We start from the raw sequence: 18,247 nt of genomic DNA on the forward strand, positions 1-18,247 counted from the left end.
ATGCATGGGTATGCATTCACGTATTAGAGGCAGATACATATAGTGTAGAGGGCTAACGTAGTTTGTACTTCAGTTTTGATACTGACAGAAGTGTTAAATTGGTATAAATTCCTATATTAATGTATTTGACTATAGTATGTGCGTGCAAGATTTCCTTGTCTATTCAATGGGATTTCGGGTAGTTAGTGATAGCTTTCCAAAGATAGCTAGTTTGTCCAAGAATGTTTCCACTCAAAGGAATATGGTAATGGAAGAAGTGTTTGTGGGGATGGGTGGATTTTTCAAAATCGTAAAAAAATATTTTATATGGATTCTCAAATATTTTGGCCTCGAGCACCACTTACATAATAGTTATTGAAAAACTGGTCATTATCGGGATATATGGACTGCCCACAGGACAGTGGTATTGACTAAGACAGTGATAGTGACTGAGCCGTAGGCGAGGTCATTTTCGCTGTCGCAGTCAATACCACTGACCTACGGGCAGTCCATGTATCACAATAATGACCAGTTCTTCAATAACTATTATGTTTATTTCATTGAGGAACCATGTTTTTACAAATTCTCATAAATTAATAATGTTCAAAGAAAACTCGAGTTATTGTACGATTTCTATAGCAAATAGTGAAGAACAGTTGTAGTAATACACCTAATCGCTATATATATTTATTCCATTCCGGATAAGTTCTAAAATTACACAACTTTTTCATCCAGTTGAAGCTATCTGGGGCCCTGTTTTAACAATGCACCATGCATGATACTTTTTAATGAGACCTGTTTAAAACATCGTAATTACTTCAAACAAAATATTTTTTTGACTATAATTTGAGTTTCGAAAAAGTGGATCATAATCTATCAAAGTTTGCTATTGATCGCTTTCTAAATTTTTCCCTCCCTCAGCTCGTTACAGATGACCTTTGTTGTTTACCCTGTTGACCCAAACAGGAAGTTGTCTAAATGACTGTTTTTTCCGGATTGGACTAAATAGCGATAAGGTGTATACATGTAATAATGTAACATGTGACCAATAAGTCACTGCCATTCATTTAAGTGCATTTTTTCAGTATATGAATACTAAATAAAGCCTCTATAATTTTATAATTCACCAAAAACATATGGTAAACAATTCAACAACTTAAATATAAAACTGAAAACAGGAAAAAAGTTTTATTCAAGGGACATCTCTCTAAACAGAGAAACCACGCCCCACCGGTCATTAACAGAGAAACCACGCCCCACCGGTCATTAACATGTACAAGTCCGTTAACGACCGGTTTTCTGGTCCGTTTTGCTCTGTTAATGACCGATGGAATTTATTACTGAAAATAAAGAATGTCATGTGGCCCCTTTTTATCCAATAAGAGAAGCTATAATTCTTAACCGATATGAAATAAACATATCGGTTAAGAATTAGCTTCTCTTATTGGATAACAAGGGGCCACATGACATTCTTTATTCTTTAGTAAAAAAATTCCATCGGTCTTTAACAGAAAAAAACGGACCAGAAAACCGGTCGTTAACGGACTTTCAGTTCAGTTCAGTTTCTTGTATAATCCTCCATTAATTGTGGAGCACTACCCATAGGGTATAATTGTAGCAACTATATACACCTTAGAACATAAGGAAACATTTAATTATGTACAGATGACTGAATTTAGGCAATAATAATTACTAAATAATTAACATTATAACTAATTCATAGGATTGTCATCATAAAATTTTAAAAATAATATTCATAATGTGCTGACTGAGTGTAAGAATAAGTTAAGTAAGAACTGGATATATTTACAAATAAGAATTTAGAATTTAAGTGGTCTTAAATTAAACTTTCTTATAATTGTTAGTTAAAGGTGCTATACGTACATCAGAATTTATAATGAGAAGGTTATTTTATAAGACTTATGTTAATGACCAGTGGGGCGTGGTTTCTCTGTTTAAAGTGATGTCCCTTTAATAAAACGCAATCGCGATTCAGACGTTTGGAACATGGCTGAACTGAAAGGCACGTCTGATACAGACAACTCAAATGATCGTTTTGCTGTACTTTCCGATGCTGATAGAGATAAACTACTCAGCAACAAGAATTATAAAATTATAGAAAACTTTATTTTGTATTCTTATACTGAAAAAAATGCACTTAAATGAATGGCAGTGACTTCTAGTTATCACTATGACTGGTCTTCACTCTTTCCTATAGAAATCGTACAATAACTCGAGTTTGCTTTGAACAATTTGAATTTATGGGAATTTTTAAAAACATGGTTCCTCAATGAAATAAACATAATAGTTTTTGAAGAACTGGTAATTATCGTGATACATGTACTGCCCGTAGGACAGTGGTATCAGTGACTGCGACAGCGATAATGACCTCGCCTACGGCTCAGTCATTATCGCTGTCTTAGTCAATACCATTGTCCTGTGAGCAGTCCATATATCATGATAATGACCAGTTCTTCAATAACTATTATATAAATATATATTGTTGACAAGCGCATCTGGTAGAGCAAAATTGGTACCGCTAATGTTATATTGAAAGGGTGGGTAGCAAAGTCATATTTGTTTCCTGCAATCAGGTATAAAAGGTAAAATCCATTTAGAAATCGATATCAACTATAAACAAGTACAGTTTAAAAATATGAAATAAAACAAATACGGTAATGCTAAAATGCACTTTCAAGATGATATATCTTTCCAAGGATAACCAATCATGGCCATGAAAGCGTTACCGCATATATGAGGTACTTAAAGTATATATCGCTTAGGCAAATCGTTAGATACAAAGACTGCAAATGGAGGGGTCATACCACTATATATATCAGTCTTCATGTTTAACCACAGGCCGACCAGCCCAGGCTTGTAGTTCAGTGGTTGTCGTTGGTTCATGTCTGTCATACTTGTTTTTCGTAATTTGTATTGTTATAAATTAGGCCGTTAGTTTTCTCAATTGAATTGTGTCATATTTTTCCGATGTTGGGGCTTTTTAGAGCCGACTATACGGTATAGGTTTTTTTCATTGTTGAAGGCCGCACAGTTGCCTATAATTGCTAAAATCCATTTCATTTGATCTTTGGTGGATAGTTGTCTCATTGGCAATCATACCGCATCTCCTTATTTTTTTTATATTGTAAAATTGCTTTCGGGCCTTTGAAAATCTTCTCTACAGGCCAACAGAATCCAACTAAAATTTTTCGTGAAATTGAGCTTCGGGCCTGTGGATTCAAAACTTTAAAGTTTATCGTGAAGACTGATATATATATGTATGAGTATTTGACTGCAACATATGCCATTAATAATTCTTAACCCCTCTTTATCCAGGGGAGATAACATAATGCATTTAATATAAAAAGCCACATTGTCTCTTTTAATGCGAATCGTCGATGCCAGGATTTTTGAAAGGGGGACGTAATTCTAAAAAAGTGAAGAAATATCTTGAAAAAAAACATTTGAACGATTTTATGATAACAATGATATAAAGGGGGCGTATGCCCTCTACGCCCCGATCCCCCTGAATCCGCCACTGAAGCTAGAAGGTCAACAAATAGTCTTGACCAATAGGCACGGGTGTCTATGCAATAAGCTCTAATTCTTCCGAGTCGCAAAAGGTTGTAAAAAAGTCAAAGACTGTAAAATCAACCATAAAGACAATAGACAACTGCTGACGAGGTTCTTGTGACAGGCACTTGAACATATGGCGTTGTCGATCTTAATCCTGCTCTCTTTAATGTCGATCAGAAAACTAATAAAAGGAATATAAAACATGTTTAAATTGAAAATTGTTTAGCCAATGGTTCAACCTCAGACCGAAGACATTCAATAATTGGTACAGTGCCGGATAAACAAACACATTAGCCTACAAATTTTCATTTGACCCAAAAGATTAGTATTGTGGTGTTTTGATATTTTGTGCAAATAAAAATCAAACAAATGTCACCAAATGTTTTATATTTAGAATCAAAACCAAACAAATCTATCATCATTATCCACAGACACTTAACTATTTACAAAGACCGTATAATATAAACGAAAAGGACATAACCTTTACGTACGACGACGAATAATCCCAATAGGCTATTCAACACCGAAATTCGGTTTGGTCGACCTCGATATGGTGTCTCAGTCAAACAATTGCAAACTTAATTATACTACAAACTAATTTGTTTATAAGACCATGGAAAAATGAATGTTTGTTTCCCCTAGCATATGAAAATTATTAAGGCCCGACAGGCAGGAAAAACTTTTCATTTATATTTTTTTTAAGTTTCGCTCTACAGAGAATGTTGTTGTTAACCTGGCAGTAAATTCTTGTTTTACATTCTATATTGTGATATAAGCTATGTGAAACTACAGAGATGATAATTGAGCAATATTGAAACACTTTTAAGAGATTATCAGACAATTTGAAAAACCATCATTGAAAATTGTCAATAGAAACCAAAGCAACACTTTTATTTTCATTTGCCAAAAAAAAAAATATCACAACGTTTTGTACGCGTAAAAATGATTTCATATTTTCAACCAAAAAACATACAGTTAAGACAAATTGCCGATAAAAAGAATAATGGCATTTTATTTTTTGATACTGACTTTATCAGCTCGGGATATTCTAGCTGATAAAGTCCGTATAAAAATGAAAATGTCATTATTCTATAAGGTTTTATTTAGATTACGGCTTCGACTTATTGGCCATTCAGTAAAATCCATATATTACCTTATTGACGATCTAGGGGGGGGGGGGGGGGCACGGAGCTTTACACAAATTATATGATTTCTGTTCTCTGTAATACACCTCAACGTGTAGATCTACGCTTGATATCAAAATTTTGGAGAGCAAAAATCAAAAGGACCAAAACCTTTTAAGGCTTTGTCCGAGGGATTTGCAACCTTGGCTTTATCACGATAACAATGAACAAACAATTCATTGTTTCGACCATATCTTTCAGAGAGACATTTTCTACTTGATCATTAGAACCCTTTGCAATGTTTTAAAGTTTTCTTTTTAAAAAAGGACATTTCAATATACAAGGGCCGAGGAAGCGTATCCTAGATACATAGAGCAGTGTTAAAATTCACTGCACATGCCTGGGAAATTGCGTCATATTGGAAAGTTCGTTATGGGAAAGTTTGATTCTATTGAATATGCTTCATTTCAAACTCGGTGGAATAGAAAAGCAATAAAAATTGCAAATACAAAATTTAACATCTCTCTCTCTCTCTCTCTCTTACTGCATACACCTTATCGCTATTTGTCCGCCATTACTGGACATCACAAAGGTTCCTGTAAAATTTTAACGTCACAATACTAGAAAATATCTGACGCCACAATGGAAAAGTGATTGTTGTATGACTCAATAGTTCAAGAGGTGCAGATTCTCGGGTCAAGCGGCGCAGATTTCCAAATAGCGATAAGGTCTATTACAGCAAATATAGATCTAGTACAGTAAACTAACTGTACAACTCAAGTCTGTTGCAATGATCATTAGGGTTAATTTATTTTCACCGGTCATACATGATGTCTTGATGACATGGGACCTTCTTTTACTTTTGGGTCGTAACTAATTTAGAATATTTTTTAATCCTAAACCTGACCCTAACACTAGCCCGAACCCTTAAACCTTACCCTAACCTAAAACATCCGCTCTCCTAACCATAAATGAACCCTAGCCCTAAAGTAAAAGAAGGCCCGACATGGTAGCACTGAATATGTCTTACCTCCAACGCCACAACAACAAAATATGAAAAATAAAATTGCCGATTGTTTTTCCTCAACGTGATGCTTAGCGACTTCCGTTATATTAGGAGAGACAGTTGTCAAATTCACCATGGTGCTCTTTTATTCCATTTAGATATTTAAATGTTAAGATTCCATTCTGCTAAACTTTTTGCATTTAACTATAAGTTGAAATTCCATAGTCTGAAAGAAAAAAACATGACAAACATATTATTGCTTACCACCAACAGCTAATGAACAGGTTATAAAAAGAATGACAGCAGACTCGTGTTCCTCTGTATGCCAGTGTGGCCGATGAGGCTGTATACATTGCCCTCCGGTACAGTTGGTTAAATTCATAGGTATTGTTGCTAGAATAACATATTTGGTATTAGTAAGATGTCTGCGGCAAGTACATTGCAATGGTTTGATTTGAGTGCATTATTTACGTGTTTGCACAGGAAGTTCGACCATTAGAAATGACGTGTGACGTCATAATGACCCTGAGAATTGACGTTTTAAAAACAGAAATAAATGTTGACTATGTTTTTCTTTATAAAAAAAAGGTCGACATGTACACCAATCTGGAGTAGTTTTTTTTATGAATGAGTTGCACCGGTTGACCCGAGGTCAATCGGCGTAAACAACGTCAACGAACAATCGGTTCTTACTGTGACGTAATAAGAGGGTCTGGATGGGGGATCCTCATACTTTGTATTCTTTATTTTTTTAGGCCATTTTTCTCTTTTCTTTATATTTTTGCCAATTATTCTCTATCCTTTTTTTTCTTTCATTTTTCTCTATTCTGTATAAGATGAGATATATTTTATTACCAATTAAGGGCCCACAAGGGGCATATAGAGAATACATGTATGAGGAAAAAGAACATTGATAAGCATAGATACATAGAATTTAAATACACAATAACAATACAATTAGATTGTAAAAAAGCCCTTGTTTTATAGTATATAATATATTTATATGAGAAATAAATACAACTCATATTGACTAGAATAAATTTTCCAACAGCATTAAGGACCTGATTGTCTTCACAGCTTAATAAATATATGAATTTTTGCTGATTGTCAAGTAAAGAAAAGTTTGGAATTTTATGGCAAACAAAAAGCCAAAGAGAGCATCTCTATCAGAGTTAAATTTTTCACATGAAGTTAAAAAAATGGATTTCATCTTCAACACAGCCAGAGGAGCATTTTTTGCAAATTCTTTCATTTCGAGGAATATTTGAAAAACGGCCAAATTCAATTTGAAGCTTATTAGCAGATATACGTAATTTACAAATAGCTCTTCTAAAAACAAAGTTCTTAACCAAAGAGAGATTATTTTTTATAGCCAAAATTTTGTTTAAATTTCAAATAATTGAACAATTTTCCATCAGAAGCATTTTTTTGGCTAACATACCAATTGTTTATATATTTAGTGTGAATTAATTTGTTAGATATATTCAAAAAATCATATTGTCCAAAATGTTTTACGTCTTGTTTAATTTTAAAAACTTCTAATATTTTTTTAACAAATGAGAACCAAGAAGTTATGTTAGATTTGTGAAGCTCTTGGCTGCATTTATACGCGTCTTTCAACAGACTGAATTCAGTCTGAAGATTTTCAAATCTATACCAGTATTTAACAATTGACTTTACAATATCATAATGTTGTAGGGGGAAAAGCCCCAGTTCTGATAATACAGCAAAATTACACTCCTTTTGTGTACACCAAGTATAAATTTTGAGAACTTGAGATGAAGTTTCTCACACTGAAGATTTTTATAAATATGGTCAAGATTAAATAAGGAGGATTGTAATTTATTACAAGAAACATTATAACCTCCCTATATCTCTGAATTATATAACAGATTGGGTTTAAGGATATGATCAAAAATATGAACACAGGATTTTATTCCAGGAGACAAATTTATAAAATCCTTTCTTAGTTTATAATAGGCCTTAAGAGCCTTATTATATAGTTCAGTTTTAGCTAGATGAAAACTTCCAGATGCAGTAAAGTGAACACCTAAGTATTTGTAATGAGAGACACAATCAATCAAGTTATTCTGTAGCAGGAAATCAGCACGAATTTTTCTTCCGGCCTTATTAAAAATAATAACTTTAGTTTTTCTAATATTAACTTTCAGACAACAGTCAGCACAGTATTTTTCTAGCTGATTTAGTCTACATTGGAGACATGTGTCTGATGTTGACATAATTACAATATCATCTGCATACATCAAACAATTCAATTTCTCTGAGTGAAGGGAAACTGCATCCAGACAGGAGTCAAGATAAGATGGAAAGTCAGTTATAAAAAAATTGAATAAAGAAGGACTCAGGTGAGCCCCTTGCCTTACACCTAATTTAATGCTAAATGGGTCAGTGACAGCCGGAAGCTCCAACTCTTACACATGCTTTACTATTTTTATACATATCTGATATAATATTATAAAACAAAGTACCAACTTTCATATTGATAAGCTTCAGTTTTAGACCTATATGAATTACACTGTCGAATGCTTTATGAAAGTCTAAAAACAAGTATATAATCTACCCTCTTTACTGTGACAGTATTTGTCTATTAGTGTTTTCAGTATAAATATATGATCTGAAGTTCTGGCATTTTTTGTAAAGCCAATCTGAGAATTATGAATTAAATTATTTTGGTACAAAATTTGTCAAGTCTTGTATTCAAAATATTGTTAAAAAGTTTACCAATGGCATTAGTAATTGTTATACCTCTGCCCATTATTCCCTTTTCTGTAAACCCCATCCACACCCTCTAATAACATAAGCATTGGATATTGGAAATCATATATTACGGGAAAGTGCACAAATTCGAAAGTCGTCTATAGACAATACAAAATATTTTTTTGCACGAACACATTTAGAGTATAAATGGTTATGGAATGACATAATATAAACAATAAAACGGACAATTGCAAAATAAAATGCGAGTAATCGGGGGCCCACATCACAGCCGCTTGGGTCGTGGACGAGGGTCTTGATGGGGTTTATAGAATAGAGAAAAATGGCTAAAAATAATAACGAATAGAGAAAAATTAGCAACACATTTAGAGTAAATGGTTATGGAATGACATAATATAAACATTAAAACGGACAACTGCAAAATAAAATGCGAGTAATCGGGGCCCGCATCACAGCCGCTTGGGTAGTGGACGAGGGTCTGGATGGGGCTTATAGAATAGAGAAAATGGCTAAAAATAATAACGAATAGAGAAAAATTAGCAAAAAATATAAAGAATAGAGAATAATTGGGTGCACAATAATTAAAGAACAACAGTCGAAAATTAAAGAATTAGGTAAAACCATACTGATTGTAGAAATGAAAAACGTACATAATAAAGAAATCATCAGAAAAAAAATAACAGTAAAATCATTTTCATGAGAATTTTACAGAATAAGCGTTATTTTTAAAGATAAAGAAAAATGCCCTTAAAATTTAAACTTCGCCTTAACCTGACGATTGCGAAATCACACAACCCTTCAACCTTCACATTTACACATGATAAACAAGCAAAAAAAATAATTAAACAAAACAAAACTGTGAAATGAAGAGTCAATAAAACATAACTAGAGAACTAAAGAATCAACAATACAACAACAGTGCACAATTATCTGCAAAAGGTTTGTTTTTATTTTGGTAATAATTATAATGCAGGGTTTAGATGGTTTTTTTTTTTTCAGAGTAGAGAATAAAGGGCGAAAATAACAAAGAATAGAGAAAAGAAGACGAAAAAGAATAGAGAATAATGGGATGGTAAATTATAAAGAATAGGGAATAGTGGGGATATAGTTTAGAAATAGAAATAAATGGTCTAAAGAAATGAAGGAATTCCCATCCAGACCCTCAATAAGTATGTTAACTAAAAAAGAAACTTACCATTGATCTAGATGCGAATTCTAACTCAAAATTAAAGAAAAACAAAAGTATTTGTTTGTATCTCTTCAGTACTAACAAAATCATATTGATATACATCGCCGAATCGATTGTTTGTCAGATGTTTCAGTGTTGTAAGATTTTGTAACACGGCTGTTGTGTATTTGAATACATAATTTTCCCACCTGACAAACAAGCACAATATGCATAAAATATAAATCATTCACAATATATAATACATGTCCAATATCAATAGAAAAAGGAGAAGTAAGTACAAGGGATATACATGTAAACAAACAGTGGTATACATATATTGACAATTAAAGATACAAATATCTACCAAAGACTAACTGACGTTAAAGTTTTCAACTAGGTCACTCACCGTTCGACCTTCAACAGTGCGCAAAACCCACATCGCATAGCAATTATAACTTTAAAAAGTTACCGACGTGACAAATATAAAACATTCAAACGAGAAAACTAACGACCTGCCTGGTTTATTCAAAAATAAAAAAAAAACAAATATGATATGCACAAACAAACAACCACTAAAACAGGCTACTGACTTGGGTCAGGCACATACAGAATGTGGCGGGGTTAACATTTTTGCGTGCGTCAAACCCTCCCCTAACATTGGAAAGTGGTGTAACAGCACAACACATGAACAAACTATACACATCAGTTGAAAAAGGCTAGACTAATCAAATCGACAAAAGCACAAACTCACCCACAACAACTAGCAAAAAGACTAAAAACACCAAAGTATCGATCTTGATCACTCAGGCAATATGAGGGTATATTAACAAGTATAATTAATGTCTTGAAGGTAAAAATATACGAATAAAAAAGAAAGCAGAACAAACTTGCAATAAGACCTAGTGTAAGAAACGAACGCTGAAAGGCAACGGGTATCGTAAATACATCTTATTTACATTTACGCGTAGGTTTTTTGAAATAATTTAAAAAGGATTTGCGCCTTTGTGTTGTAAAACTTTCCATAAACTCACAATACAGAAGTCAACGAGGTGAACATTTATTGCGGCTTCCCAAAGTGTCCCGCCCCGTTTTTTTTACCTTATTGATCTTATCATATGTATCGGTATTGCGTGAATATGTAATAGTCACATTCTGCAAGACATTAAAAGGGACATGCCTTCAACGCAGGACTATATGAAAAATCTTCTCAATCAAAATTAACATTATTAATAAAAAAATGTTTATAATAAAAATCAATAAAAGAATTGCAACGTTTTTCAACACATCAATATAGCTGGGTTTGACTGTCTTGTTGTTGAGTCACACATCTCATTTGTCTTATACAATTGGGTTGCTTGCGCAAATCAATGTCATAGTGTGATAAACCGGGAATGATTTGCGACTGACAAAAAAATCTATTGTAGCTTGCGGGTCTTTTGTTACATGTGTACATTCATTCACCATATATATTAATAACCAGAAAATGCATGTTAAAGTAAAAAAAAAAAAGATCCAGCCAGAAGTTATGATATCTATTTTTAACTATTACTACTCCACGTTTAAAAATACCAATGCCAGATAATTATCCAGAAATCGACATTATTAGATTGTATTATACATGGACGGAGCATAAAGATATGTTCGTGTTAGGGTATTTTTTAGTAATGATTTGCGTCAAGTTGAATTTTAAAACTTACCAGGCAGCCTGGATAAAAAAACATACTCAAAAATAAATAGATCTAAAAACAACTTTACACGCCATTTTTCGAAATCGATCTTCTTAATTAAATAGTCTTATATTTAGAAAACTGCATAATATTATAGAATTGGTTTATTTTACACCAATTTATGATTTCGGAAATGAATAATTTTATGACAAAAGTTAAATATCGCTTACATCATCATTATTTTGTGAAATATATCCTTTGTCATGGTTAATAATGTTACTACACCCCGCCAAAAAGCGTACTAACAAGCGGACGCAAACCTAAGAAATCTGGCCTTATCGACCATTCCATTACGAACAACCACAACTGGTTCAATCTTTGTATTACAGCTATAGTTGGTAAGCTCTTCTCGTGCTAACCTGACATCAGGTAATAAACACTTCAACGATATTTTTAAACGTATTGTAGAAAATAACTTCATCACTTTACTTAAAGCTGATCGAGTATAATTATTATATGTGTTTAACATGTAAAGTAGATTACATTGACATAGATGTCGTTAATAGATTAATATAATCAACATGTCCGCGAAACACCAAATAGTAATTATTGTTAGGAGCTTAGATGTGCATGACAAGAACAAAATAAAAGTTTCGTGGAGCTCAAAATATCCTTAACATTACAGTTAAAATTGGAGGTGAAAATAAAGCATGTTTCTCCTTAACCATGCAGTTCTCGAACTTATTTAAATACGTTTGTTCTGAATTTTACGAAGTATTAAATTAATAGACATTTATAGGAACAAGAAAATTATCCAACTTCCAGTGCCCATTTTCTTTTCAACATAAACTATTTGAGGACTAATGATGATAAACTAGTAGATCTTTATGGTTATCGTGTTAAGATTCAGGAATAAGAGAGTTTTATTTCCAAAGACCAAAAAAACAACAATTTATTCCAAACATCGCAGCACTTCAAGACAGTGAGTATCCGCTCGGACCTGCCAAACTTAACCATTCAAAAAGATTAAATTAAAAGTTTCCAAAATGGAAAGTGATTTCATTTAGCAATCCAAGATTCAGTCTTTCATGCTTATTTCGCATTTCGGCAGAACTGAATTAGTAAATGAATGATAAAACAAGAAAGCTTATAAGTTTCTCCCTACAATGGATGTTTTATGTGGCTATATTTGTATTAGAATATAAATACATGTATCTGTATTAGTTTCTACACTGAACAAAAATCTGCTATTATTTTTTTCATTACGGCCTGGGCATCCTCGTCTTTTTGGACTTTGGTGGATAGTTGTCTCATTGGCAAGCATACCTCATCTCCTTACTTTAAACATACACGAATTCCATGAAAACCAAAATAGTGAGCTATATTCTAGTTGATAGAATGTACAGTATGGTTGAGTAATCTATCAAACAGATTTATTATTATACGCATCCATAGGTGTACATGTACAAAATTTTTTTAAAAAAAACCAACAAAATAGGCAATAATTATACATGCGTGCCATAACCATTATAGCAGTGAATGGGTTTTGATCATTGTTGAAGGTCGTGCGGTGACCTATAGTTGCTAGTTTCTATATATACGTCATTTGGTCTCTGATGGAAATTTATCTCATTGTCAATCATACAATATATTCTTATTTTTATAACGCTATGCGTGTTACAGTTGGGGAAATGAGACAAATTGAAACGTGAGACAACATTACTACACCTGTACACCTCCCATTTTTGGAGATCATACGTAATGTGGTTAGAAAACCATTGTTAACTTAAAGTTGTTGTGAATAAGTTACATAATTCATATTGTTTGATTGTGAGGCAGCTTACTTTTCCATTTTCTGTGGGATAACACATTCGATTGATTTGATTTTATTTCTAATTATTTTCATTTATATTTTTGAACAAAAATATGATGAATCTCCATGAGTAGCTTACACAATCTAAGTACGCATACCTCATAAGATAAGTGGACGGGTATTATAACAAACTATGATTTTAATAGAGAAATATTTTAAAGATTGTTTAATATCTTATCTTATGTATGTTTATGCGTACGAGTTTCAAATTCTTAGAAACCGCTTCGGTGGTCTCGTGGTAGCGTGCTCGCACCGGAAAGCGGGAGGTCAGGATTCGAACGCCCTACCGGGTCAAACCAAACGGGGAGTAAGAGCAAAGCTTGGTCGGCTCAGAGTCAGGATAATGTTTCTGGGTAAGGTAACATGTCTTGCTGTTAAATATCCGACGTGTCAGTCTATAACAAAGCAGGGCTAAAAGAGAAGCGAAAGATACCAAAGGGACTTTCAAACTCATAAGTCGGGAAAAAAACTGACAACGATATGGCTGAAACAAAGCAGGGTTAACATTCATATTACATTAACGTGTTCCCATCCTGAATATGCATTCAGTTTGCCACTGGACGTCAAGCAGCCATCAGCCTATCTATGTTTATTTTCAGAATAAGTAATTATCTATATATTGAACATGTTCGTTTCCTACCATGACTTACAGATTTGCTGATGACTAAGAAGCTATTGAACCAAGAGTTTCTGGTGGTAAAATTAAAGTCATTCCTTAGAAAAAGTTTTTTAATGTCCCCTTGTTATCTTCCGCCCCTTTTTGACTTACACCATCATGGTTTGGTTGATCGTTATGGAGTATCTTTGTCATAAATGACCACGGATATGTACCAATTTATGTAGCCAAAATTTGGTACTCTTTTCCTCGATAATGACATCACCGATATCATCGATTGTGTAGTTACCAAGAGCATCACAACGGGTGCTACATTTGGAGCAGGGTCTGCTTAATCTTCAGGAGCATCATTAGTAGTGTGTTGTAGACTTTTGTTTATCTTTTCGTCGATCGTCTTTTTTGTCATAGTTTTGTCGGTTTATCTCTCTTCGACATATGAAAAGCTTAGCGAAATGCCGCATAAAAACAGAGTCTTCAAAAAATATTTTTTCGTCGTGAAGGGACGTCCAGTGCAAACAATATTGGCACGCTTTAAGGTAGATGGGGTGTCTAAATTATAATCCATAGAATTTTTTGATAATTTGCCAAAATGTAGTTTATATCAAGCTTTTTGAAAAAAAATGATAAAAAGAATGGGTCACGGGGCTTATTTTCACGCTACAGGTTGTTCAAAATTAACAGATTTTGTATAGATTATGCATGGAAAACCCGATTTTCTGCCATAAAACGAAAACTACACCATAGAATTTTGAGATAAAATATGAGAAGATAGCTTTAATATTATGCTTTCAGATAAGAAAAAGAAAAAACGGGATCACCGGACTCGTTTTCTTGCTACATAATAAAATAGGTAAATTCCTAACACATTCTGTTGTAAAAGTACCTTTATCTGAATTATCTGCCCTTACATTTGAGTTGCCTCCCCTTATGTGGCAAAGTTGGACAAAATTGAATCAAACAAAAGTTTTCTGTTTTTTGTAAAATACAACCATAAATATGATAAAACATGTCATTTTCTATATTGAAATGAAAATTCTTACACATGAATTACCCACTACTCTAAAAATTTGCACATTCTATTAAAGATCTAGACCGATTGTTTTCAGGTATTACAAAATCCAAGATGGAGGAAGACACCCTATCTACCTTAAGCTGCTGCACATTAAAAAATCACAGAAGCAACCATAAATTACTCCCATATAACCAACTTAAAACATAAATATATATATATACTTAGTATATATATTTCTTTTTCATATGATAATCTTCTTTATTTGTTTTCCACTTAATACATAAATAAGTAAAGAGGCAAATGAAATGTAAATAATCTTTCAAAGTGGTTAACAAATAAACGAGAAATTATACTGAAAAATAATAATTGTAAACATCAATTGATTCTGACAATATTGTCTTTGAGCGAATAATTTGTAAAAGATGTCTTACCTATAATACAGATTATTGTTTTTACGAAAATAATCATAAATTGTCTTAAATAATCAGTACACGTCTGTATGGATATATAAATGTAATTAATGTACAAGTGATTTTCCAATGCATGTCCCCTGAGCAACTCACTAATTATTTTTACAAACACGTACATAATAAGTCCCTTAAAGCATTGACTAGTTTTACACAATCAACGTTTTCTATGTAAAAAATCCTTTTATGTTATATCATGTAAGTAATTTCCAGCTAAATAGAAGACATATTATACTGAAATGCATGTGACCGCTATCAATAGATAGTATGTGAGCCATCTGCACAGATTTATATAAGTGGGAGCATAGTTTAGATGGGACGTTTTGAAATTTAACGTAAAATGATCATATAAGCGCATTTGTTCAAGTTTTCCAGTCTTGTCTGTGTCTGCTTTTAAAAAGAGCAAAATGATATAAACTTACCTGCTTGAATAGAAAAAAAATTCTTCCCAATCAAAATGTGAGTTTCTTTTCTCTGTTACTATATCTGTAAAATTAGTTCCACTGTATATAATGTTTTATTTCCTCTCAAATGAACTTTTTTTGCTCTTCTTTCTCGTGTTTTTTTTATAACATTATTGTCCAATATAAGCCTTGAACGATATACAGAAAAGTTGTAGCTATCTAAATATGTAATTAAAAAAACGAATTCTAATAAACAGACAATATTTTAATTTGTGGTAATACTATTTAAATATGCACAATGCGTATTATTCCATCTATATTGGGTCTTATCCACACCTTGAATTGACAATAAATAAAACGAAACTTCAATAAACTAATTTTTCATGAAATGCCATCCCACAATTCTTCAGTCGCATCGTCGAATCAAATACAGAGAATTATGCAAGTCTGATTGTACCCCACGAATTAATTTACAATTTATTTATTCAAATCTGTTCGAATTTGATATGTCTCACTTGAGAATTTTTCGCTTTTAAAAAGAAAACATGTGACGTTGTTAAATCTGATATATAACCGTTTGATTCAAATCCCATCATTACTCATTTTCTTATATTGATTCACAACTTATTTATTTGTATACAAATAGTTCAAATGTTGCTCGTAAAAAAGGAATAATACCAAATTTTACACAATGTACTTTCGCTTTTCTTTTTATAATTTCTTGACATTTGAACATGTATTTACAACAAACCGTTTAACTATAAACTAGAATATAACGACCATGCTTTTTGTGTTTTATAGCTTGTACGACATATAGTTTTATCCTAACTTTAACGGTAACATTATGAAAAAGCTGTTCAAACGAGCGTATAAAGGATTTGTTTATAACAAAATTTGTCACTCGATAAAACTGGGCTGATGTTTATTTTTCACTATAAAAAAATAGTGGGACTGACCTGTAATAGGTAGAATAAAAATATTTAGTCAATTTAGAATTATACTACCAATCTAGATATCTGTCATATCTAAATATTGAAAAATCAAATGCTGAACTTTTTAGTTAAGGCTTCATACATGTAACCATATATACACATATGATGAAACCACTTTCTAAAATACATGTGAGGTGGGCGACACGGGGTGATCATTTCCCAAAATCTCGCTTTTTTGTAATTGTTTCACACTTCCCTATTTCCCCCTTCTTTTTCCTAAATCCCACCTTTTTACCCACCTATATCCCCCTTTTTACCCAAAGTATCCGACATCCGCACTTCTTTCTTACATCCTATATCCCAAATCCCAAAAAACGTGTCATCCCCCTCACTGTGTATAATTTTAATCAAATATAATTTTGCATTACTCTCTCTTATGTTGAGATGCAAATAGACCAAACAATGGCGGTTTTGAAATAAAAGGCAAAGTCTGTTGTAAAATCTTAATTTGCAGTTTTCAAAAATTGTCCTGTGTGATTCATTTTTTTTGTCATTCCAAAAATAGCAGTTTGATTTTTGATGAAACGAAAGAATGAAAAAATTCTTTTTGAGAAAACTGAAAAGGCTAATTTTGGTCTGTTTTGTAGGGTTCATATATCAACTCAATTTTTAAAGAATAGAGATTTTTTGCGTGAACCCCCTGAGGGGTTCACATTTATATATTGGCGAGTTTTGGAAGTGTCCATGGGCCACTCGATATCCTCGGAATCACGATTCTCGGAATGTTTCGAAAATTTTCCATTATTTATACAGGTAGTTATTTATGTCTTTGATACGGTCCCTCTATGGATATGCTACCACGTGACATCGTATATTTCAACAATCCGGCAAAGTTCATTTGTAGATTTGAAAGTAAAACAATAAAGACTAGGTTGCATTCTAAAATTCAATATATGTTAGAACCTATTTGCCTTTTGACAAAACATATATGTTTTAATAATGTGAATGTTTATTGAATATCTGAAGTATAATGATAACGCAATTATATAATGCATGCTTTGAGACGGTCCCTCTACGCGTTATGTGTGAAGTATTAAATAAACCTGGGAATAGTTTATCGATATACAATGACCCAGAATAAATTGATTATTTCTGAACGTTTATCATTTGATATTTAGTATTTCAATCATAGCATGAGAAAATGTCGGAAAGCATGAAGAAAATTAAGAAAACGATATTTCTGTTAAAAATATTTATCTAAGGTTGGAAAAACAGTGGTCGGTAAGCAGAAAGATAATCAAACAAAAGGATTTTTCTATAAAAAAAAAGATCTAATTTCATTAATAGATACTACCAGACTAAGAGAATATTCATTGTTAAGGTAAAACTGCGACTGAATTTATCCCTTATAATTATAGAATAAAATTAATATTGTAATGTATACGTGCATTACGTCTCACAGGTTTGATAAGTCATTACATTTATGAAAATTATATATAACTTGTGAGCACCAATGAGCAGGGGTGCGTACCCAAAGCCTTAGCTAAATATCTAAATTTTAAACGGTCGTGAATGAAAAAAAATACTCGCGTGGTTTCAATTCACAAGGATTTTAAATCCTTGCATCTCATACATACAAAAACGTTATTAATATTTTACAATAAACATAACAAAATTAATTACTATC

The 18,247-nt window shown here is 32.5% G+C and overlaps 1 protein-coding gene across 1 annotated transcript in view; it reads right to left on the bottom strand.

Annotated features, from left to right (window-relative positions):
• LOC127706579 (uncharacterized) overlaps positions 1–15,969 on the bottom strand; it is a 28,201-nt gene extending 12,232 nt beyond the window's left edge. Inside the window, exons 1-2 of the mRNA XM_052211236.1 lie at positions 15,647–15,969; positions 5,710–5,911 (exon numbers count right to left, since the gene is read on the bottom strand). Of these exons, the coding sequence (XP_052067196.1) occupies positions 5,710–5,821 (112 nt within the window). The 5' untranslated portion in view covers positions 5,822–5,911; positions 15,647–15,969. The remainder of the gene's footprint in view (positions 1–5,709; positions 5,912–15,646) is intronic.
• Between the last annotated feature and the right edge of the window lie 2,278 nt (positions 15,970–18,247).

Source organism: Mytilus californianus, unplaced genomic scaffold (genome assembly GCF_021869535.1).
Source record: "Mytilus californianus isolate M0D057914Y unplaced genomic scaffold, xbMytCali1.0.p SCAF_6, whole genome shotgun sequence".
Lineage (NCBI taxonomy): Eukaryota > Metazoa > Mollusca > Bivalvia > Mytilida > Mytilidae > Mytilus > Mytilus californianus.